Source organism: Carlito syrichta, unplaced genomic scaffold, assembly GCF_000164805.1.
Source record: "Carlito syrichta isolate Samal-C Ts95f unplaced genomic scaffold, Tarsius_syrichta-2.0.1 Scaffold283471, whole genome shotgun sequence".
Taxonomy (NCBI): Eukaryota; Metazoa; Chordata; class Mammalia; order Primates; family Tarsiidae; genus Carlito; species Carlito syrichta.
In genome coordinates this window covers 308535-332768 of record NW_007227567.1, presented here as the reverse complement: position 1 = coordinate 332768, position 24234 = coordinate 308535, and the positions used below count along the sequence as shown (strand labels likewise).

General features: G+C 36.9%; 1 protein-coding gene across 1 annotated transcript in view; it reads right to left on the bottom strand.

Annotated features, from left to right (window-relative positions):
- Positions 1–207: 207 nt before the first annotated feature.
- Positions 208–24234, bottom strand: part of HHIP (hedgehog interacting protein) — a 90973-nt gene continuing 66946 nt past the window's right edge. The window contains exons 10-13 of the mRNA XM_008052597.1: positions 23625–23755; positions 19183–19264; positions 3653–3801; positions 208–484 (exon numbers count right to left, since the gene is read on the bottom strand). Coding sequence (XP_008050788.1) covers positions 291–484; positions 3653–3801; positions 19183–19264; positions 23625–23755 — 556 coding nt within the window. The 3' untranslated portion in view covers positions 208–290. The remainder of the gene's footprint in view (positions 485–3652; positions 3802–19182; positions 19265–23624; positions 23756–24234) is intronic.

The window sequence follows — 24234 nt, the reverse complement described above, 5'->3', positions numbered from 1 at the left end:
ACAATGGAATTTCTGTGTAAATTACTCTGTACAAGGAAGTATATATTTTTAAAACCCATCTGCTATGTAACCATGCGTATAGAAGTTATGAGTGTGTGTGTATGTGCATATGTGAACAAACGTGCCAACATACACACAGAGTATTTCTGCACATTTCTGGAAATTATTTTTAAATTAAGAAAAGAAAAATGAAATCACAGGAGTGTGTAGCAGGATAACAGTCTTTCTTTTTAATGACAGGATAAAAAATAAATGCCCATTGGAAAGGAATATTCAAACAGTCCCAGAAACTATACAATGTAACTTGTTAGATCCAGCAAATAAGATGTCATGTCAATGATCTGATCAAGAATACCTGCCCTGGTCACTCTGCGGATGTTTCTGTCCACTTGTTCACATTGAGGACCAAGATATCCTTTTTTACAGAGGCACTTGTTTGGTCTCACACAGACACCTCCGTGACGACATGCTGGCTCACATTTTGCTGGGGAGAAAAAGCAATACCATCACATTCTCATTCTGTAGGTCACAAACAGAATCGAGTATAAGACCAACACATATTTGCTGAATAAGGGAAGGGAAGTGAAGGAGGAAGACAGAACCATCTGCAATTGAGAAGATATGCAAGTTAGAAAGAAAGCTTTCACACCCACAGTTATCTAGGGCCCCAAACTCAGCAGACAATGACAGACATTTCTAGAGAAACAGAGACCATGGGAAACAACTGCAATCCTCTGCAGAATCGACTCAATTTAAAATGCTGACTTGACAGCCTGTAATCCCGCACTTTGGGAGGCTGAGGTGAGTGGATTGCGTGAGCCCGCAGGTTCGAGACCCACCTGGGCAACTTGGCGAGACCTGATCTCTACAATAAATCAAAAAATTAGCCGGGTGTGGTGGCACGCACCTATAGTTTCAGCTACTTGGAAGGCTGAGGCGGAAGGATTGCCGGAGCCCAGGTCGAGGCTGCAGTGGCCGGGAGCGGCCACTGCACTCTAGTCTGGGCGACGGAGTGAGACTCCAAATCAAAATAAATAAAATAAAATGCAGATTTGAGTCCTTTAAATCTCTGCTCCACTAGAGTACTTCTGACAGAGGGCCTTCCAAGCTCTATGTCCTCATTCCTTCAAGGGAGAACCTCAGCATGGGAGGGGCTTGGCTGGGAGCGAGGTGTGGTGGCTCAAGCATCTGAAATACTACCTAAAGGGTCAGCCAGTTTGGGATTTTGTTGGTGGAACAGCCACCATACAAATTCCCTTGGACTCCTCTTTCCTCTCACTTCTGGAGGTGCAAGGCACATGCTTTGCTCCCGGATTACACTCTGAAGTCCATTTTTGGAGTCAGTGCAATTGGCCAGCAAAAGGTGTTGGAGCAATCTTTTGAGGGTTACTCTATGGGACAGAATTTCTCCATTAAATAATCTTTACCATTGCAATACAGGTGGGGAAGATCTGCTGCTAAAATAAAAATGGAGACATAAAATTGGATATGTAAATTAATTGCCATTTACTGATAAACCTGGGGAGTGCAGTCACTGTAGATGGAATCAAAATCCCTGACTAGATTTCCTACACTTTGAGGGGACAGGGTCATTTTCACCTTTGCAAATACATTAGTCAAAATCCAGGGGTCTGTGGTTGACACATGAAAAAGAAAGAAGAAGAAGAAAATAAACAGACTATTTCCCCTTTTAAATTTGTGGGAGATGAGTATATTATGTGGGCACATGAATAAAGTTCTTTCTTGGGTTAAAAATATCCCATATGGATTACTTTTATTACATGGTTTTGGCTTATCTTACATAGTCAAGCTATTTAAATTTATTTAGCAAAAAGAGTAAAGTACTATACCAAAATAAAACTTCACATAAACTCAAAGAATATCTATTTTCATTTATACTACATAGTATTAGTTCTATCTATTAAGGTAAGTATAGTATAATGCTACCTGTATTCAAAATAATTTGTTCACCTTCAGTTTAAACATACTGTCACGAGAAGGCACTCAATAAACATTTGTTAACTGAAGGCTTGAGGTAACATAGGGGCTGGGCAAAATGCAAAGCAGAGAACAGAACAGAATGGACTCTGTCTAAAAGAAGCAGAAAAAGAGTAGACATTGTCAGCCATCAAAGGAAGCAGAGGAATGATACATTATCAGGAATTTGAATATTATCATATTTGAACACCGATTCTCACTTTTTGGGGGTCAGCTAACAAAAAAATTAAACCACCAAAATGTAAGCATTTGTTTTAAATAGTTACTTAATTTCTGTTTAGTTTTAATTTTAATAACTCCTAGATATGCAACCATAGTATTCATCACATAATGTTTATTAATGCAGAAGATTTTAAGCTTGAAGTGTATATTGTATATGTGACTTTAAGTGTTGCTTATTTTATTAGACAATATATAAAGTAGTCAAGTTTTGGCTAAAATTTTTTGGAACAAATACATCTTTAGAATAAGCAAAAAGATAGCATTTATGAATTTAGAATTATATTAACTGTTCATTTGAGACTTGAATTTTCACTGGCAAGAATTATTTTAATATTCGAGATAGCAGAGATCAATACTCTCCTAAGTGACATGTATATGTTAGTTGTTAGACATGCATTTTCAACATGTACGTCTTAAACTCTAGGTTTCTAAATGTGTCTAATTTTTTTACTCCACACCAAGTGGAACTTAAACACCACTGCACACAATCGAGGAACTCTCAAGGAAAAGGATAGAATAACGCTGGACTAAATTCCCTTTTCTCTTAGATTTCTCCCTCCTTGTTGGTGAGCAGCTGCACACCTAGTTGATGGTTCACAAGGGAGTGGCAAAAAGAATTAAAAAATCACATAATATGCCTCTAGATAATTGCATTTTCCCCTTTTATTTAATAACACCCACTGAAAAGCCCTGTTTTTAGTGTGCTGTAGCAAGAAAGCAAGCAGTAAAGCCAGAGAGGGCATTTATGAGGTGTCTGGAAAGTACTAGCACTTGTAGAGGGGCTTTGCAAACACAAAGTCATTGGCTCATGTGAAATCTCAGAGCCCAGAACTGAGCACCCCATAAAGATGATCTAGCTATGCTGTTTTCATTTCTTACTTTTTGAAAGGACTCAATCATGTAAAGGTTTTGTATTGTTTCTGATCAACTTATATAAGTGAAATTGTTTACATTAAGAAAATGAGAAAGATTTCACTTACAATTTCAGAAACAGATGAGCACTAATAGTACCGTAAATGGCTAAACACTTTTTATTTGCGTCAGGGTCTCACTCAGGCCTGGAGTGCAGTGGCTCGATCACAGCTCACTGCAGCCTCGACCTTCTGGGCTCACGTGATCCTCCCACCTCAGCCTCCTGAGTAGCTGGAACTACAGGCATATACCACCGTACGCAGCTAATTCTTTTATTTTTTCATAGAGACAAGGTCTTGCTATGTTGCCCAAGCTGGTCTCAAACTCCTGGGCTCAAGCAATCCTCCTGCCTCACCTTAGCCTCCCAAAATATTAGGGTTACAGACATGAGCCACCACACCCAGCTAATTACACTTTTGAACACTAGATAATTCTAGAAGCAAACAAGAGGTATTGAACTCTTGAGTACCTAAGGATTGACCCATCCCCAGGCTTTTCTGGTAGAAACAGAAATACTGACCGATTCTGCAGAAGTCTCCTTCCCAGCCTGAACTGCAGCAGCACTTTCCTGTGGGGGTACAGTAGCCATTTCGACAGAGTCTGGAGCACTCTGAAGTCAGTGTCTGCGCAGGTTGTATTGTGGCTCTGCAATCCTCAGGCACTAAAGGTCTGCATTGAGAGACAAATCATTGAAAGTGTGTTTTTGAAAATCAATATGGGGGGGTGCATAACATCAATAAGGGTACCTGACCTCAAACCAGGCAAAGTGGGGACCAAAGGAGGCCCAAACTTTACCTGTATGATGACCCTGAATTGCACCCCACATCTTTAAAATAACAAAATAAGGAAAATCAATATTGGAACAGAATTCAGTGACTCTGAAGCTTACAAAGCATGCCTCTTGCTTTCTAAAGAGACCCATCTTTTAAGTGACTCCGTCAGATGTACAATTTTCTAGGGAGAGAAAAATGCATGCCATGGAGAAAACAAATGAACCATTTGTTTAATATGAACCAAAGGGAACATTGAAATATTCTAGGAAACTTTATTATGATCAAAACTCATAGGTGAAAAATGTAAGTTTAATTGTGTTGATATTTTACATTTGGCAACTAAGAATTTCTAGCAATTTAAAAAATAAAGATGTAGCTATTTAAAAACTTTTCCCCTTCCAGGTCTACAAAAATGTTTGGGAATGGTATCTGAGATGGTTTCACTTGTTATTCACATAGCTGAAAACGTCACAGGACTGAAGGCATTTGTCAAGGTGGACACTTGTAGCCTAAGAAGTTTGGGAATCAGTTTTTGTTTCAATTGTATATTTCTTTTGAGATAATGTTTTCAGACTGATTTTTCTTGAAAGGTTATCATGATATATGGTATGTGTATACTACTGAGTCAGAGTTTAAACTCTTTGTGCAAAGAAAGATATGTGTGTATATATTTGATATAATTTGACTTTTTATATATATATATGAAATTTGATTTTGCCCCGCTATGAAGAAAAATGCTAGTAGTAGAAACAACTTATATACTAGAAACAGAAACAACTTATATACTAGAAAAATGCTAGTAGTAGCAAACAGAAACAACTTATATACAATGTAAAAAGTCAAAGATTTTGTTTTAATTATTTTACAACTGCCATTATGTATAGAGAAAACCAAGATATCTTCAGAAGATTTTTATGGTTCCTTACTGTTTTTGAAATACAATGTCGTCATTCAATCTTGGTCAGGCTAGAAACATGACTACAACTGCTCATGACCTAATTTTTGGAGAAAATTGTACAGTGGCACTTTCTGACTAGTCACTGTTACCTGTGCCACAGTGTTGTGAGAAGACTATTTTCAGTTAAGGAATGTAAACAAATGTTTTCATCACCAGTCAGATCACCTGTGTTAGGATGGCCAAAGCAACTGGACACTTTAATACCTTAACAAAGAAGGTGATCATTATAGGTCAAAACCACAAGAGATAAATTACAGAGCTTTCTGAGATAAGCAAATAACTAAGCCCTGTAGTCTCCATGTTCTTGAGAGATAGCTTACCTTATTATGTCTCTAGGCAATATGAACAGTGATAATGATTTGAGGCCTGACCTCAGGCTGTTTCTACAATGACTCAAAACCATATATATTAATTATCAAAATATTAAAAATGTATCGTGGCTTCTCTAGTTCCCCTCCCCAATAAGAGCTCCACTCTATGTTGACTGTACTGTCTTCTGCAACGAATGTGACAATTCAGAAAACTCCCTTAAACATACTTGGTCTCTTATTTAAATCTAGAAATGGTCAATTTATGCAAAAGGTTTTTAAGGCATTCCATGGCCTAAGCGGAGTTTCATTCAGAAAACATGAGCGCATATTTTCCATGTCATCCCCAAGAGAGTCATTCTGACAGTCAGCATGGGATGGAAGAAAAAAATGTTAAATGGTTGTGCCAAGAAAAGCTGTTGAATACCCCAAGTTCTATTTCTTTCTCAAGTAAAATTCTCATTATGTTTGTGAGATGATGGTGGCATTTTTGACCACCAGAAAAGTTTTTCAGTAGCCATGAAGTTCTTCTGAGTCATGGGCCATGCTCATTGACTAAGGGGGGTTCAGTAAGCAGATACTGTTCTAATTGAAACTGTAGAACTTTATGTATCTGATTTCTACTTATTACTCACTTGTTCACCCTCTTTCAGACTCATTCAAGAGACCCAGAAGTAAAGTGTGTCAAAAATATGTGACATGTTATAGCAACGAAAAACGTGCAGGTCCATGGCTCATGTACGCCACAAGACAGTGTATGCCTGAGCAGACGAATATAAAGAGATGACATTGTTTGGATTAAGAATATAGGTGAATTCAGTTAAACGACAACTAGAAGATGCTGCTTGTTTGAGGCAAAGTACAGGGACATTGATTCATGTACACTGGGGAAAAGATTGAGGACGTGATGGACAGGAATCCCATACTGAAGGGTGGCTTTTTAGGGTAGGGTATTTGAGCCGTGTTTCCTTGCTGATACATTGTTTTTTACCAAACATGCAAGAGCTCGTATGTGGAAATTCAGATTATGGAGGGGATTCTAAACTGATATTTTTTTTCCCCTAAGACTTAGTAAATGCCTATCTATCCATGGATGTAATGATTATTTTGTCCTGTTTGCTCTAGCTTATATAAGACTGTGGCTGTCATATATAAACATTATAAGTTTTGATTTAAATACCTGGGGGAATTATCTTTTTTGTTTTGTTTTACAAAGTGGATAAATAGTATTGCTCACTTAGCATATTAAATCAATTCTCTCTCTCTCTTTTAAGCTGTTATTTTAGTGGGACTTCCTTGACATAAAAATCCACATAAAAGTTTGCCTGTCTTTTACAGGACTTCATTTCTCTTAAATTCTCTCTTTCCTTTTCCACCGAAAGTTTTCTGAGGGCGAAGTTACATACTCAATCAACTATTCAGACAAGTACCGTGCTCCTTAGGGAGATAGGACATAAAACAGGGTCCTGCTCCTCACAATGACCCCTCACAAACACAAATTAGAATGCAGGGTGATTTTTGTTATGATACAGATGCACATGACGGGTCACAGAAATAAAGATGAGGGGGCAACTAGTTTAAGATTGAGGGATCTTACAGAGGAGTGACATTAAAGCCACCAAAAGTATTTGTATTTGGTCTTCTTCAACTATTTATGTGCATAGGAGCTAGGAAAATACTGTAGACAGTCAATAAATGTTTATTAAATCACATTGACTGTATATAACATTAACTTTCTCAAATAGGCTCTCTGGAAAAGAAACTCCACAAGGAGTTCTTCTCTTCCCTTGTGGCTCCCCAAGAAAAGTGTGTTCCACATGGAAAATGCATAATAAAAATCTGTTGAATGAATGAATGGAATTTTAACAGGGTGTTTTTCTCCTTTCTAAGCTATTGGGTGAAAATATTAGAAAAATAGAAAAGGGAGAGTTATTGTTAAAATTTAATTGCTATAGTTTCATATCACAAACATAAAACACTTGCTGTATTTATTTATATTGCCTAAATTAACTCAATTTTACAAAATTTTTCTAAAGCATGGTTAAATTCATTTTAAAAGATGGATTTTTATACCAATTGCAATTATAGTAAATAAAAGGATAAGAAGTCAAAGTCAGCATGAGTTAAAGAAATAAGATTGTTTTCTTTTCCAGATGGGAATTAAGTCAAATACATTAAAATTCGATTTTCTACATATATTTGGTAAAGTCTGACGAAGATGTGTGGTAATTCCAACCATCCCCCTTCAATCACTCTTTGTTATAGTGACATTCTCTTGTCCACTGAAAAACCAGAGTCCTTTACAAGACAAAAAGGAGGGGAACAGTTCATTGAAACTTTATTATTATTGTCATATTGAACCAGACCATCTTACGTCTGCATAATTCTACATATATACACCGAGATGGGATTTAAACAAAACTCTAGAGTATATATTTGGGATAGAATTACTAATTTTCATACTTATTTTTATTGAACCGGACAATTGGGTGCTTTAACATATGGGCTAATAAGAATCATTTAAGTAGTCTTCTTTTAAATAATCACCTTTTAAACTTTTGGACCCTTTGCTCTACTAAGTGAAGTCAGAAGTGGTTTTCAAAACAGAAAACGTACCCCAGAGGGTGTTTAGACTTGTAATAAAGAATATATCGAGCCCCTTTGTTGACAGCGATCCCCACAGCCCTCGAACTTAATTTAAATCAGAAAAATATATTTCCTAGTCCTCTCACACAGGATGAATAAAGAAACACTAAGGGGAAAATGCAAAAACTGCCCAACATTCTTTAGTGTATAAAGCATTGTTTTCAGAAGTTTAAGACATCTTCTTAGAAACTCACTTTGAGTGGCTTTGTGTAATAGTCTAAAGATTTGTATACTTTTTTGGAAAAGTATCCACAAGATTCTGAGCATTGCAGAAACATGTTTTGTCTCTGACAACAAGTAATAGGGCCCATTCTGAAGTTTTTTTTGAAATAAAGGGAGAAGTTGAGAAGTGCAAGTAATTTTTAACACACATCATGTGTGGTGACTCTTTATGAAGAGCGAAGGCCGACAGTGAACGTCTCTGGTTAGTGGGATTATGAATGGCTTGAATTTAATGATATTTAATTTAACAAATGAACAAACACCTCAATAAATGGGAAGTCCTCTATGAATCTGTGCAGAGGGACAGGGTTAAGTCCTGTCTGAATAGGCATGCCCTTCCAAATGAGCGTTGCAGAGATCGATTTTGTCGTTTACAAAAAGTTAAAGGGGCTCAGGCATGGTGGTTCAAGCCTGTAATCCCAGCACTTGGGAGGTCGAGGTGAGAGGATTGCCTGAACCTGCAGGTTTGAGTCCAGCCCGGGGAACATGGTGAGACCTCGTGTCTACAACAAATGAAAAAATTCGCCAGGTGTGGTAGCACGTCTGTAGTTCCCGCTACTTGGAAGGCTGAGACGGAAGGATCGCCACAGCCCAGCAGGTCGAGGCTGTGGTGGCCATGAGCGTGCCACTCACTCCAGCCTGGGCAACAGAGTGAGACTGCAACTCAAAAAACAAAACAAAACAAAAAAAAGTAAAAGGGTTCATTCTGAAGTTTTTGTTAGCTGTCCAGATTTTAAATTCATTTTATTGTAAAACATGAGACATAGATCACGAGTAATACTCATATATATGATCCTGACTCACTGGAGGTTTTAGAAGATGTGATCATTCTGTGGCATCTCTTAGACAGCTCTCTGGCTAAGGGGAAAGGAATATAAGAGCTGTCTTACTCCTTTTCCAAAAAGGAAACACATGAAAAAGTGTCCCCTTGCACCTCTAACATTTAAAAAGCTACTTTTCTTCCATGCTTTTTCCCATTCTCATGAGTTGGGAAAATCCGGTAAGTCTAAACCTTTATTCCTCAGTGTCAAATTCCTCCCAGAATGTTGAATACCTGAGAGTTTATCAGAAATGCAGAATCCCAGGCCCTGCCCCAGGCCTACCACATTCAAATCTGTACTTTAACAAGTTTGTCAGGTGACTCACATGCATATTCAAGTTTGAGAGGCACCAGTCCAAATTAGGACCATTTCCCAGCCAGGAGCAATTAATGAGGCCATTAATTAGTGTGTTCAGGAGTTTCCAAGTACGGAATGCTCTGAAATCCAGGATTGAGTGGAGCCTCTCCCTTGCACGGGGAGTCAGTCTTCAAATGCCACAGCAGACTCTATGGTTTAATGAGTTTCCTCACGCTGTAAGCAGTTTGATACACAGTGATCATTCTTTATCATTCATTATTTTTAAAGTCAATACGCAGCACTTTTACCTAAAAAAGGAGGAGGATGCGGAAAATTCTTATGATGGGCTAGAGTTTACTGTTTTCTGTCTTTAGAGCTTGAGGCATAGGAATAAGCAGTAGTATATTAGTTGCTGTGTCATCTTTTCATTACTAATTTTAGTGCCTTTCTCCAAGGTCAATACACAAATGCACAAATGGATATTTTCCCCTCTCATAATTGTCTTTAGTTTGGCTGTTCGTAGAATTTTTCCTGGCCATGTCCACATTTCTCTCTCTCTTCAGTGTCAGTTTACTCACGAGGAGTAGAATTCCGGATTCCGATGGATTCATGGCATGTTTTGTGACTACACACAGCCATTTTGCAGCAGCTTTGAAAACAGTAATGCATTATACAGATGCAATTTGACTGTAAGGAACCTTATGCTAGATAGAAGAGCAGAGAAAATGGAACCTAGTCCCATGTAACCATGCAATATTGATCTCATTGGGTCGTCACAGCAGGACTAATGGCAGTACACCTTGCCTAAAGGCATTTTTCAAGTACTACTTGAGGCATACCAAAAAACTGAATGTTTTAAGAGCTACTGCTTCCATTTCATCCTTCAGAAATGCCTTCCTAGACATTATGTTATATGAAGCCTTCAAATATCTTTTTACGTATTTCCCCAAGACATCCTGATATTAGAATAAAGAGAGAGAACTTAAATTCAAGAATAACTGCATTTATATACATTATGTATCCTATTAGAATTTTTCAATTGTATAGTATATTTCTAAAATTCTGACTTAGAATGGATAAAACCAATATTCCCATCTCTACATAGTGTCTAGAAAATTCTCTGTTCTGAAACACGTTGAAGAAAAAGGGTTGGTTTTTGGCTGTCTTCTTTGTGATCAATGTTGCCTTTATTTTGAGGTTTTCTGAGATTTAGAAGTCTCATCCCTCACATTTTGAACTCACTTGTTTGCTTTACACGTCCCTCACATACTAATTAAGAAATAGTGTTGCGACCCGCCTGGGCAGCGAGACCTCATCTCTACAATAAATAAAAAAATCAGCCGGGCGTGGTAGCGCATGCCTGTAATTCTGGCTACTCGGAAGGCTGAGGCGGAAGGATCACTGGAGCCCAGCAGGCGAGGCTGCGGTGGCCGGGAGCAGCCACTGCACTCCAGTCTGGGTGACAGAGTGAGACTCCAACTCAAAAAAAAAACAAAAAAAAAGAAATAGTGTTGATTGGCTTTAATACCCAGGCAGTGTGGGGTTGTGTTGGTGCTAAGCCTTTCAAAGGAGGCAGAAGCAGCAGTAATTTGGCGAACTGAGTCACAGGCTTAACTGCCCACTGCTAATAACACTATCAGAAATTTCACTGATACTCATTTGATTTTATTTTATGATGAAAGATGCAGCAATAATAAAAGTGAATAACAATGCCACTTATATTTTTCAGTCACTTTCATATTTAACTTTATCTTCATAAGAGCTGGCCAGCTTTGTTATTCTCAAATTCAAAATTTCAGAAAATGTATCAAGAGATTAAATGGCTTTCACACAGCTAGTTACAGAGAGTTCTGGAACTCTTTCCTAGTCCAGTATTCTTTCCACTCAATGGGTCCTCTTACTTTAGAAATAAAGAATGGCAAGGTATATTTTAGACCTTATTCATCTCATTATCCAAACATCAACACCACAATACACAAATATCTAAAAGGGCATGTGAATCACCTGCATTTGACTTTGGCTTATCAGCTTAACTCAATTTATATATTTCCATGTGGAAATCAGGACATGGAAAGTTATGTAATTTCTTAAAGGGAAAACCTAGGAGAAATGATTAATGAAATTAGAATGTCATTTACTTTCAGATAAAACAACAAGGTCCAGTTTTATCAAACTGCCTTAGGTATTTTTTTTATATTATGTGTGCAATGCCCTAACTTTAGAAACTGGTTAATATAATTATTTGCAGTGAATATAGAAAAATAGGTATTTATATTAGAATCCAATGTACATGTTCCTGAAAATTTTGTATTCCACCAAATTGCATACTAAAAACAATGGGCTGAATATTTATGTCCCTTCAAATTTATAGGTTGAGGCCCTAATTCCCAATGTGATAGTATTAGGAGGTGGGGCCTTTGAAAGGCAATTGGGCTTGAATAAGTTTATGAGGGGAGAGATAGCATAATGGGGTTAGTGCCCTTTTTAAGAAGAGTCATCAGAGAACTTGCTGTTTTCTCCTTCCATCATGTGAATGCACAGTAAAAAGGCGGCCATCTGGAAATCAGGAATAGAGTCTTCACCAAGAATCTGACCACGCTGGCACCCTGACCTTGGATTTCCTCCAGAAGTGTGAGAAATAAATGTCTGTTGTTTAAGCCACCTAGGTATTTTGTTATAGCAACTTAAGTTGACTAAGACAAGGCTTTACAGAAACAGTGGGTTTGAGAAGACCCCTCAAGAGCTATGCAGCTTTGTAACTAATTGAACTAAAAAAACATAAGTTGGCACCTTGGGCGATAGTGTGGGCAACCCAGTAAGTTTACCAGTAGCTGGTGGCTACCTCTGGGGAAATTGGAAACATACAAAACAAAATGGTGATGAAAGTGGCCTGAAAAGAGGATGTGCAAGCTGCAAGAGCCTTGCAGGGCTGGGGGTGTCTCTCAGAGCAGAGAAACTCTGGGCAGGCTCGTATTTTTTTTTTTGACCACTCAGCTGAAAAGGCTCTTTCTGCCTGTGTAACAGCTAGGCCGAAGGCATGTTCCTTACCTTATAATTCTGGCTACAATTTCTTGAAAAGCTTCATAACTTTCACATTAAGCATATATCATTCTCTCTTACATACGAGGTCATTAGTTTTAAAGAAAACCACACTGTAGCTGAATAGATTTGAACAGGAAGCAAAATCATGGTTTTAGCTACCTCAGTATCTCTGGACCTTAATTTGGCAATTTAGAATACACATTGTTCAGGTGTAATTTTTTTGTTCTAATGTGTTATTTATCTCATGATATTTTTTACATTTTCAATAATGTGTGTAATCTCCTGATTTAAAGTAAACACAAGTTCCTTAAAGGATGGGACCAACTTCTCATTCATTTTCTCCCCTTACACTATGTAATACAATATCTTGAATACAGGAGACATGCAAAAAGTACTTGCAAACTGATGAAATCAGAATCTTGGATTGTATCTGTATGTACTCTGCTGTGACACAAAAATAAAAACTGAAAAATTAGGGTTCAATAAAAAAGCCAATGCATTTGCTTCTAAATATAAAGAAGAAAATATATTCTGCTCAGAATTTGTGTTCAAAATCAACTTTTTAACTTAAGAACTTTATTCATAAATTAAAATTAATAAAAATGTTAGATACTAAATATTGCTTAAGTAACTTAATCTAACCAGTGAATTTTTTCTGAATTTGTCTATTTTCATTGAGATAAAATTAGCTCAGAAGAGTGATAACTAATATTAACAAGCAGAATAAATATATTAACACTTTGATTACAATATAATTTTAAAAACTTAAAGAATGAATGAAGTATTTTTCTTTTAGAAATCATCTAAAAATAAATTGCTATCTCCTTTTTCCCATGTATAAAGCAATAGATCTACCAATGTTTCAATCTCATAAGAGCAGACATTACAAATATCATTAAATGCTTTAAAAAAGAAGAAAAATTTAAAATAAGTTTTTCTCCTAAAAGAAAAGCACAAAAATATCAATTTAATTTCTCTTTGAAGATGACTAGGGTGATGAATTTCCAAATTTTGATGTTCATATATCATACGTCAATGTTGACAAAAATAAATCAGTTAAGCAACACATTTTTAAACTCAACTAAAATGAATTAGTAACAAAATGATGCTAAGATGTAGTTTTTTTCTTTGTAAGTTATACTTTCTTCTAGAAAATATCTTTTAAAAAAATTTGCATGGCTATTTTAGTTATATCTAAAGCAACATTAAATCTGCTTTTATCTCAGGTACTCCAATATCTGATGATAAACTACCTTAGAATAGGAGTATAAGATATTCAAATGGTCTAATAATATCAGACTCTTAGCACTGTCCCAGAGAAGAGGGCAGTGGTGGTGGGAGGGGACAGAGGGTGGTAGGGGTGGTAGACATGGGAATTAAAAAGAAAATAATTTTAAGAATTTTTTAATGCAATAAACAAGTTTCATTTTGAAGGCTATATTCTTCACTATTCACATTTTCTGTTTTATATACTTTTCAGTGAATGCCAGCTTGAAGTGGTAATTCAATCAAGTTTTCATGGCAATCTGTACAATCACTATAGGAGCTGATATTCCAAGATTCAAAATTGACAGATTAAAAGACTATACTTAGTACAAACCAGAAAATTCTTTTGAATTCTGCAGTTATATGTCACATCTCCGGGACATAGGCCATACATATAAGAAGACTCATACGTGTTTTCGCCATAGAAAAAAAAAGATGTGTGAGGTGATGAATATGTTAATTAGCTTGATCTAATCATTTCACAACATAGACATTTATCAAAATATCATGTTGTGCACTATAGATATATATAATTCTTATCTGCCAGTTATGCCCTTATAAAGCTTGGGGAAAAAAAATTAAAGAGTTTAGATTTATTTTAATGGCTGTGGGAAATAAATAGCTTAAATTGGGGGGGCATAAACAGAATTAGTTTTGCATTAAAAATTTTTTTTTCTTTTTTTATTATTTATTTATTTTTTAAATTTTAAACTCCCCTCCACCCCCGCCTTTCCCCACTCCCTTTCTCCCTGCTCCCCCTTTCTCCACCCTCACTCATAGGATCCCACTGCTCAATGCTCCTTGCACTTTATAAATATAAATCTGTTGACATTTTCAGTAAAAGCATATGGTTGTTTAAAAAAATAAGACATAAACATTTAAAAATAACACGGTCTCATAAAACATTTTTCATAAATGGGACATAATATTTTCTGTTTATTTTGAAATAGATGGTGGCTGTGTGTAACACTGCGTGTGTCACCTAAGTATGTTTAAGTGTGCCTGTACACTTATACACATATGCAAATCTCGGTGAAGTATGAATAAAATCCTAGTTATACTTAGGTCATGACCATATATTATGTCTGTATGCTCATCCATTCATTAGAAGTTTTGACTTCGATCTTGCCCAATCCTTTCATAATATATCTTTAAAATTTCAGATGCTGTATGACAGCTTAGGAAGGATTTGTTAGTTGTAAAGGTATTGCGTTCCACAGCACAAAATATGGTATATTAAGAATAAAATATAAAGGGGAGATAAGTGTCTTATCTATTTTTGGTTACTGGATATGTAGAATACTAATGATAGCAAAAATGTGGAAAATGCGTCCTTGCCTTTTAGACTTCAAATTCACCATGCTGAATGGATTTTTATAGGGCATATACTTGTTCATGACCTCTAGTGTTAAGAAATTCTGTCATGTTTGAAAACTAGTCCCTAGTGCAGCCTGTATCCCTGTTAATAGCTGAGAGGTCAATGGAACTGCTAAACAGTTTGTATTACTGTCAGGGTGGCCATGAAAACACCACCTGCTGCAAGAGGACTTGGCAGCTGGGTCAACAGGCACTGTGGGAATTTATCAACTTAGGGGGGCCACTTGCATAAAACTTTGACTGATGAATTGGGACTAGACTGGCTTATTAGGCTAAAGCCGCTCTATTATGTATGACTTTCTTTAGGATGGCAGAGCTGCCTGCCGGCTCCCTGAGACATATGTGAAGGGTAAACAGAACCGATTTCCTCTTATGAAGTGATTTTTTTTTGGGGTGGGGGAAGCACTCATTAGCATCCAGTGTAATAAGGAGTAGGATGAAGATATTAAGAAAAAAATAAACATAGGGGATGGAGCCATGGGGAGAGAAGGTATGAAGGGCAGTTTTTGATATTGGTCACAGAGGAGTTCGGGGATACAACGTTTCTGTAAAATGACCTCTTGAGCCTGGAATTTGCATTGTTAATTTATAGACCTCTTAAGGGAATGGTCTGTGTGACTTGGTTGGGTAACAGATAAGCAATATGTTAAAATACGGGAGGAGTGGATACACAGTAACTAAATCAACATGATTGAGGATTTTTAAAAAATCAAACGCCTGGAGAAATAAACCCTGAAATGTTTCAAAATCTAAAAAAGGTCATTTGGTTTACATTCATATGAAACAAAAATTAAAGAATCTTTGTCAATAGTGTGAAGAAAAAAAAGTGTTCTAGGAAAATAAACCTTGGAAGTTGCATAACTGTCAGAATTCTTCAACTTCCATTCCCAGGAGCATTTGTTTAATTCTGAAGAGATTTAGGTGAGAGCAAGCATCCAAGACATAACTTGGACACTTGAAAAATGGTTACTAATTGCTCTTTGAAGCTCCATAGACAACTTTATCCCAATTCTGGAACTGAGAGAACCTTAAACGTTTGAGAAATCACCTGAAAATAATTCTGAAATGCATGGAATAAATGCCAACAATACTAAATCACTTAATATAGTTAAAATATATTATGTAATTTCCTTCACAGCCCTCTGTAGAAATGAGGCAGGGACAGAATGATCATCTGATTTTTTTGACAGGCATAGGATGGTGAAATAACCTATGCTGGGTCTCACAGTAAGGAAGATTCAGAGAACAGACCAGTTGACTCCCTCCCTGTCTGATGAGGGAGACTAGTTCCTTGTCTTGACTAGTTTCAGATGGCGCTTCTGAGTGAAACTAAAATGATTGCTCAGATTTTGTACCTAAATCTGTTTTCTGTAACTGCCAGCTGAAGGAGCCCCCAGGTTAGGGCATGCTGGACCCAGCTCTAGAGCTTTTTGGGACTCTGAATTGGCCAAGCCCACTGGGTGATTGGTATTGACTGGATCCTAATTCTACTCTGCCTTGAGATGCAACTGCAGCACTCACGAAGACACCCCAGGGCAAGTCCTGTGTTCTAACATGGAGGCAAAATTCATCCCTTTTCTGCTTCCCTAGAGAAGTTTTTTACCCCTTAAATAACTCCCAAGTCCTAGGTATTTTCTACTTTTTTTTTCATTATAAATAATGGCATTTGATTTTGTAACAGGTTATCTCACCATCCCTTTCTGAGAAGGCTGTCCACTGTGAATGATTTATAACTTATGTAAATGATTAGGTAATTTACATGGTTTCTAAACCCCTTTATCTTATGTGTGTCCATGTGTGCATAGTAAAAAATAGGGGGAGAAATTAAAAATAAATCCTATGGAAAAAATGTAACTCCTATGACATATAATACAGAGTATACAAATTTTATAATTTGATGTTGTTTTTTTTTCGTCCTGAGTCATAAATCAGTTGATGTTTGAAGTTATTCTGAAAACATTACTCTAACAAGTCTGGGACTTTTTCCTCAAGAATACAATCAACTTAAGAGTTTAATTTGAGTTAGATTTTTTGATATAACAAAACAGCCTATATATTGTTTTGTTAGTCAATAAGGTTCTTTCTTCAAATGCTGCCTCAAAAGTTTTAGAAAAACAGTTTTGCTCTGACACAGATATCCTGAACACTACTATGCTAGTAGTTAACTCGTGTTTCCAAAATAATCCCGTTCACATACTTAAGTGTCTGCTTATATAGAACTTCAACTCATCTAGGAAGAAATGCTATAATAATAAAAGTTGATGTCCAAATCAAAACAGTATGAGGCTCCCAACAAATGTTTATGAAAACATTTGTTTTCTTACAATCAGTTTAATTCTGAAATTTATACCTATGCCTGTGTACAAGGACGGTGTCTTTGGGACTCAGTTACTTCCCCCACCTTCTGAAAAGCAAACACAAATCTTAACCCGGGCCCCCCACATGACATGACTCACCAGAAACAGGCACCATAATGAGAAGTCAGGCTTTCAGGTATGTCACTCGGAGACCACCCTACTAGAGGAGCACTGAGATCACAAAGCCAAGGTCCCTTATGGCAACCCTGGTAATTAGACACTAATAATAGATTGGAGGTGTAAAATTCACCTCCATTGCCCCACAGACTAAACAATCCAGATGGAGAGAAAGATTTTTGTGAAGAGAGAGAATTCATTTCAGTACAACCGGGAAGTTTGCAAAAGCATATCAACTCTGACGACATAATGCAGTAACAATGTCTACTCTGCAACTAATTGCATTCGATCTGAGTGAAATCTCTACACTTCATTTTGAATCATTGGAAGGCTGCTATTTGATGAATTAACATTAGTTTGACTTATTCTCAATGTTGCCAACTACAACAATCACTTAGTGATTTTTTTCACTCATTTCTTTGCTTTTCTCAGAGGACACAGGGGAAAAAAAATCGCAAATATAGATGAGTATTTCCCTTTTTATGAAAAAAAATGTATACTGTTCAACAGAGAAGAAATGTTATCAATGTGTGTTATGTGATACCACCCAGAGATCATTTAGAATGGATTATTCTTTTTGTTCTGCAGTAGCCAATGTCAACCTATATTTCCCTCAGGAAGGTGTTTTGTGGTATAGGAAAGGGGTAAGACTCTCCATGTTGTTAGCCAGTGGCTTTCTCAGAAAAATATACACAATTTTCAACTACTACTTAAAATGGAACTAAGTGTCTTTCAGATTACTAGAATTTATTCCTTTGAAAAAGACTGGAAGTTCAGGAATTCATATTTGCAAATGGACTCCTGAAAATAAGTTAATATAGAAGGAATGTGACATTTTAGCATAGCATGGCTACAAAGTAACAACCAAGCAATGCGGAAGGCTGAGGTGGAAGGATTGCCTGAGCCCAGGAGGTCGAGGCTATAGTGAGCCATGATTGCACCAGTGTACTCTTGCCTGTGAGACATGGTGAGACCCTGACTCAAAACAACAACAACAACAACAAACAAACAAAAAACACCCAACCCCCCAAAAAACAACTACTCATGTTCAACAGTAGTTGTATCTGTGAATGTGAAGATCCATAGGTTTTGTTATAGTCAGTTGTTTCTCAACTTATGACCCATTTCTATTTGCCAACATATACTTTTAGCAGCTTCTGATAGTTTAGGTTGTATCCATGAAATTAACAATTGATTAATGATGATTCAAGAGGGTTGGAAAGTAAGAGTGTGTGTGTGTGTGTGTGTGTGTGTGTAGATGCTGTGATGGATGGGTGGGAAGAAGCAGGGGAGAGCTAAACGTATTCTTTAAAGGATTAAGACATTCCAGTATTCTTTTTGCTGAGGCAAATAACAACACTTCTTCAGTTTTCATTTGTTTAGTCACAGTCTTCACGAGAGTTTTGAGCTTTCAGATGGTTCTGAAATGAGGCTCAGATGTGGAACAATAGCTTATCCCGATTACCTAACTAAAAATCATACTAAGCAGCGGTCCTGTCTGCCAGGATGTTTCCTGTTTTCTCAAAAATAGAGTTTATTGTTTCCAACACCAGAGGCTAAGCCACTGCCTCACACATCAGGGTTCTCCTCTGGCTTTTAACTGAGGATTTTGATCCACAAAGATAATGCTGCTCTGTGATGACAACAAGAATGACACGGGACATGGGTGCTCTGAAAGTCCCCTGTGGTCAAGTCTAGCCTTCGTAGACTGGACTTGAGAGGTTCCCTAAGCATATGGAAAGGGCAGAAGTGTTCATCTTGGTTGGTGGCTAATTATAACTTTTCTGTTACTAATTTGAATGAGCTAAAATAACTTGAAGAAGAATCTTACCTGACTTAAAGGATACGGGTAAAAATAAATCTTACCTTTTGGGATCTACAATTTTGTAGAGTTTTCCATTGTGAGTCTGGGTCATACTTTTACTGCTGGATAAAATGTAAACTTCACCTGTCGAAGAGAGAAATAACGGTAAGTAAATTCACAGCCTTATAAGTCCTTACTTCCTATTGCCCAGCAGAAATACTATATCTTTATCTGTCTACCTCCATCCATCCTCAGGAAAATCACTTCTCTAAAGATTATGAAAGATCCTTAACATGCAGCATTTGGTTTTCTGTTTCTGTGTTAGTTCACTTGGGATGATGTGTCTAATCCATCCAAGTTGCTGCAAAAGACATTATTTCATTCTTTTTGGTAGCTGGATAATATTCCATAGTGTATACATACCACATTTTCATTAACCACTGATTGGTTGATGGGCATTTAAGTTGATTCCACATCTTTGCAATTGTGAATTGTACTAAGACCTAGGGAATGATCTAATGAACACTGGAGACTCAGAAGCGTGAGGGAAAAAGGGTGGAGGGATGAAAAATCACCTATCAGGTACAATGTGCACAGGTGGGGATGGTAGGTATACTTAAAACCCAGATCAATAACTATTTGTACTCCCTAAAGCTATGGAAATAAAGAAAAAGATTGATGTGTCTTTCAGGTCTACCTTCACAGTGCATGCAGGGTGTGCAAATGCTTTTCACATCTCACTGCTACTCCCGTGCAAGTGGATATTAACTCTCCCCTGGATTGTGGCAACCGCCTTCTAGCTGAGCTCCCTGTGTCTACTCCTGTTCTTCTGTGTTTATTCTCAACGTCCTATCACAGCGATTCTTTTCAAAGGAGTTAAATCCCATAAACTGGGTCACACTCCTTTGTTCTAACACCCTTCAATTAGTTTCTCATCTCACTTGGAGCAAAAGCAAGTCCCAACGGTAGCTACGACGTCCCCCTTTACTGCAGTCAACTCATGTGCAAGGTTTTGCTGCCTTCTTCATTCTTCTCCATCTCACTAGCTTCTTGGCTTTCCACATGGGAGACAGGGTCTGTTCCAGGTTCTTGTTGTCTCAGGCTCTGTCTCGAGCTTTGTCTTCCCATAGGGTGTCTGCTAGGTTTGCTTTCTCTCTCCTTTAAGTTTGTACTTAAATATCACTTTTCCTGACTGCACTATTTATAGTTGCTCTCTCCCCAATCCCAACAATCCCTCTTCAATACTCTTCTTTTTCTTCAAAGCACTTTTACTGATTTATGCAGTATATTAAAATAAATTGTTTTTATTGTGCTCCTCTATTACAATATAAATTTCTTGACATAAGTATAGACTTTTTGTCGCTTTATCTGCTGCTGTATCACCAACACCTAGAACAGACTTTTTTGCACAGAGAAGGTGCTCAGACATATTTGTAGAATGAGTATTGAATAGACAAGCTTCATCTTGATTTATTTCTGCACAAGATTGAAAGGTTCTGATTACAAAGTTGCTACTATTAACGACAATTTGAGATCATATGGAATTGGGGTACTCCTTTTTAAAATAAACACTGCAGGAAGAAAGAGTGAGAGAGAGCGCGTGTGCACGAGAGAGAGAGAGAGAGAGAGAGAGAGAGAGAGAGAGAGAGAGAGAGAGAGAGAGAGAGAGAGAGAGAGAGATTCTGATGCTTAATCTCAGCTCTAACCCTTGGTGTCACCCTGTCTTCATAATGATGAAATACAATAGATGGGGTGTCCTTTTAGCAGAGGAACACCCTATTTATTACTATTACTTTCTTTTTTTCTGCAGGTATTTTTTTAATTTTTAAAGATGTAGGGTACAAGTCAAGATTGGATACTTAGTTGTCTAGGTACAGGGGAAATTTGGGCCTCCCATTGGCCCTCATTTCACCTGGATTAGGATCAGACACCCTTATTGATTTTATGTGTTCCCCCGCCCCCCGGCAGTGTCCTACTACAGCCAATTCCTTTCTTGTAGTATTTTGATTAGGTGTTCAGGGTGCACTTATGAGTGAGCACATGTGGTATTCAGTTCTTTGTTTCTATGATAGATCACTGAGTATGATGGACTCTAAATCCAGCCAAGTTGCTGTGAAGTCTATAGTTTTGTTCCTTTTTATGGCTGCATAATATTCCATCATGTATATGTACCATATTTTAAAAATTCAGTCCAATTTCAATGGGAAGCACAGTTGGCTTCATGTTTTTGCTATTGTAAATATTGCTGCAATAAACATGCCTACACAGGTATCTTTCTTGTAGAATGATCTGAGTTCTTCCGGGTATATTCCCATATTACTATTACTTTCATATAATTCAATGTATAGAATGGATGACATGAATGGGAAATTAGAGGCTATATTTATAATTATACATTTTGAAGGTTTCTATTGATTTATATTTTGTTCTCCTCATGAAATAGTCCTTGATTTAATCCATATTTCTCTATACCCACTCTATTATTATGCATTAAGCACACCCTTCAAGAAAAGTAGTAGAAAGAATGTTCTGAGGTTTATACTAAAAACATAGACACAATAGAAAAAATAAAAATGAAATTTAAAAAAAGAAGGTAAAAAACAAAGAAATGTAAGTGAAAGAATTAATATTTATTTTGTCAAGTACTTCATATAGGCTACCTCACTTAATTCTCACAACAAATCCATCCTAATGTTATAATTAAACACACACACACACACACACACACACTACTAGACTCAACACTTTTTATTTGAGAAGGCTCATTTTCATTTTCTTATATGGCTCTTTAATTAAAGCTAAAGAGTTTCACGTTAAAACTTAATTCACTGAAAGTGTATTTATTTTAATTATGAGGTATATACAGGGTTGCAGCATTTGAAGAGTCTAGATTATATATGCTTTATTTGTTGATTCCGCTCCCAACATATTATTAAGTATACACAGACATTTGGGATATTTTAACCAATGGTGGAAATGTTAATATGATGATGAGTCATTTGTAGTAAAGTCTGGGGAAATCAAAATGATTCAGTCATAACATCTAAACACTCATCTCTAACTCTGCCACAGATAATTCAATTATTTTTAAAATCAGAGTTTTCCAATGAAATTAAAATAATATTACAGAGGATGTGAGAAAAGGTATCTTTCTGGTTCCTTTGAGTGAGATAGAAGAATATCAAGGAAAAAATAATTGTGAAATGCTTCTAATGCAGGAACAAGAAAAGAACAGACTGGACTTCTCTTCTTTGAACCGTTCTATTCCCGTGCTCTGACATATGTCTTATGTTTCAGGAAACTTGTCTGAGTCCCTTAATAATCTAAGTGAATGGCATGGAACTGTTTCTCATGAATTCTTCATTTGATGTATGGAAACCAAATCTGAACTTTTAGAGAATATATCTGATTTAGATGGAAAATATACTTTTCTTTAGAAATTCACCTCTGAGGCTAAAGAAGCATAGTAGCCATGGATGGTTTGGAATATTCTTTTTCTTCATTTTAAAAAAATTTCTTTTTTTTTTTCGAGTCAGGGTTTCATTCTGTCACCCACGCTGAAGTGCAGTGGAGTGTTCATAGCTCACTGTAGCCTCAACTTCCTGGCTGAAGTGATCTTCCAGAGTAGTTGGAACTACACGCATGGGCCACCAGGCCTGGCTAACTTATTTTAGAGTCAAGGTCTCACTGTGTTGCTCAGGCTGGTCTCAAACTCCCAGGCTCAAACAATCCTCTGGCCTTGGCCTCCCAAAGTGCAAGGATTATAGGTGTGAGCCACGGTGCCCAGCCTGAATATTATTCTTTAAGGAGAGTCATTATGAAAGCTACATTTATGCCCCAAATTTAAATGTAGTTGAGAATAAAATTTAAGCTTGCTAATTGATCACATTTCAATTTCAATTTCTTTTTGCTTGTTGAGCTGTATACAGTTTGATAAACATACCAAGAAATATGTTATCCCACAGATTGCCAATGAGAGCCTAAATTGTATTAGAAAGAAGCCCTACAACTCAGATTATCTTGCACAAATTTCATGCCCCAATGGGCAAAAAAATAAAACACTAGGAAATAGAGGGTAAGGTGAGTTTGAGATTCCAAGAAATTTATTTTTATTTGTCCTAAGAGACATGGAAAAGTAGAAAGATTTTTAGATAGAGAACATAAACAAATTACTCAGATGTATAACAAAAAATATCAGTAAACATTTAACACATTCTCTCTTTGAGATTAAAAAATTATCACTTGTTCCTGCCTCCAATTTTTCTGTTTTATTACTTTAATATTTTTAGTATGGAAATAAGTAATAGAGACTCTCAGAGAGAGGTTACTAGAAAAGAATATATAAGTGAATCACCTTCTGTCTCTCTAGTTAAGATTATCTTTGCTGTAGAGCACATTTCCAACAAATGGAGGATGAGATTATTATATTTATTCTTCAGACAGAACAAAGTCACTTGAGCAAGAAAGTGAGAGTGGAACTTAACAGAAAGAGTCTGTACCATACCTAATTCATCTTCACCAAATCCCAAGATGTGACCGGAAAAATAGCCCCTACAGGACCCACTGGTGCCAAGACAGAGTGGTTTTTCTTGCCATTGCTTGGTCACAGGACTTTGCTGGAGAGTTAAGAAATTCCTACAACAAAAGCATACCATAAACCCACAATGAAAAGATGCTTTTGCTTAAAGATTACAAGAAAATGTTAAAATAAAATTCACAAAAATTTTTTTTTTTGGTCATAGACCTGGCTTCTAAAGGGAAAAATAATAAAGCCCATAATGTGTGTGAGTACTGTGAAATCCCCATATGTGAAGAAAGTACTTAAAGATAATATTTTGTTTGGAGGGGGCACTAAAAGTACCTGAGTATGAGAAAAGCCCTCCCCTTCATCCAGAGAATGATACTTCCTCGCCAGGACTAGACTCCATGCTGTGCTATTAATCAGAGAGAGGGACGGGGGGAGAGCATGGGGTCAGTATACTGTTCTAGTTCCTTGCAGTGACCAAGTATATCAGCTCGGCCATATACCTGAATGCCAGCAACTTGGGAAACCAGAATCTCAACTTGGATTTCATCATAGAGTTTCTTGAAATTATCCACAATGGGACCTAGAA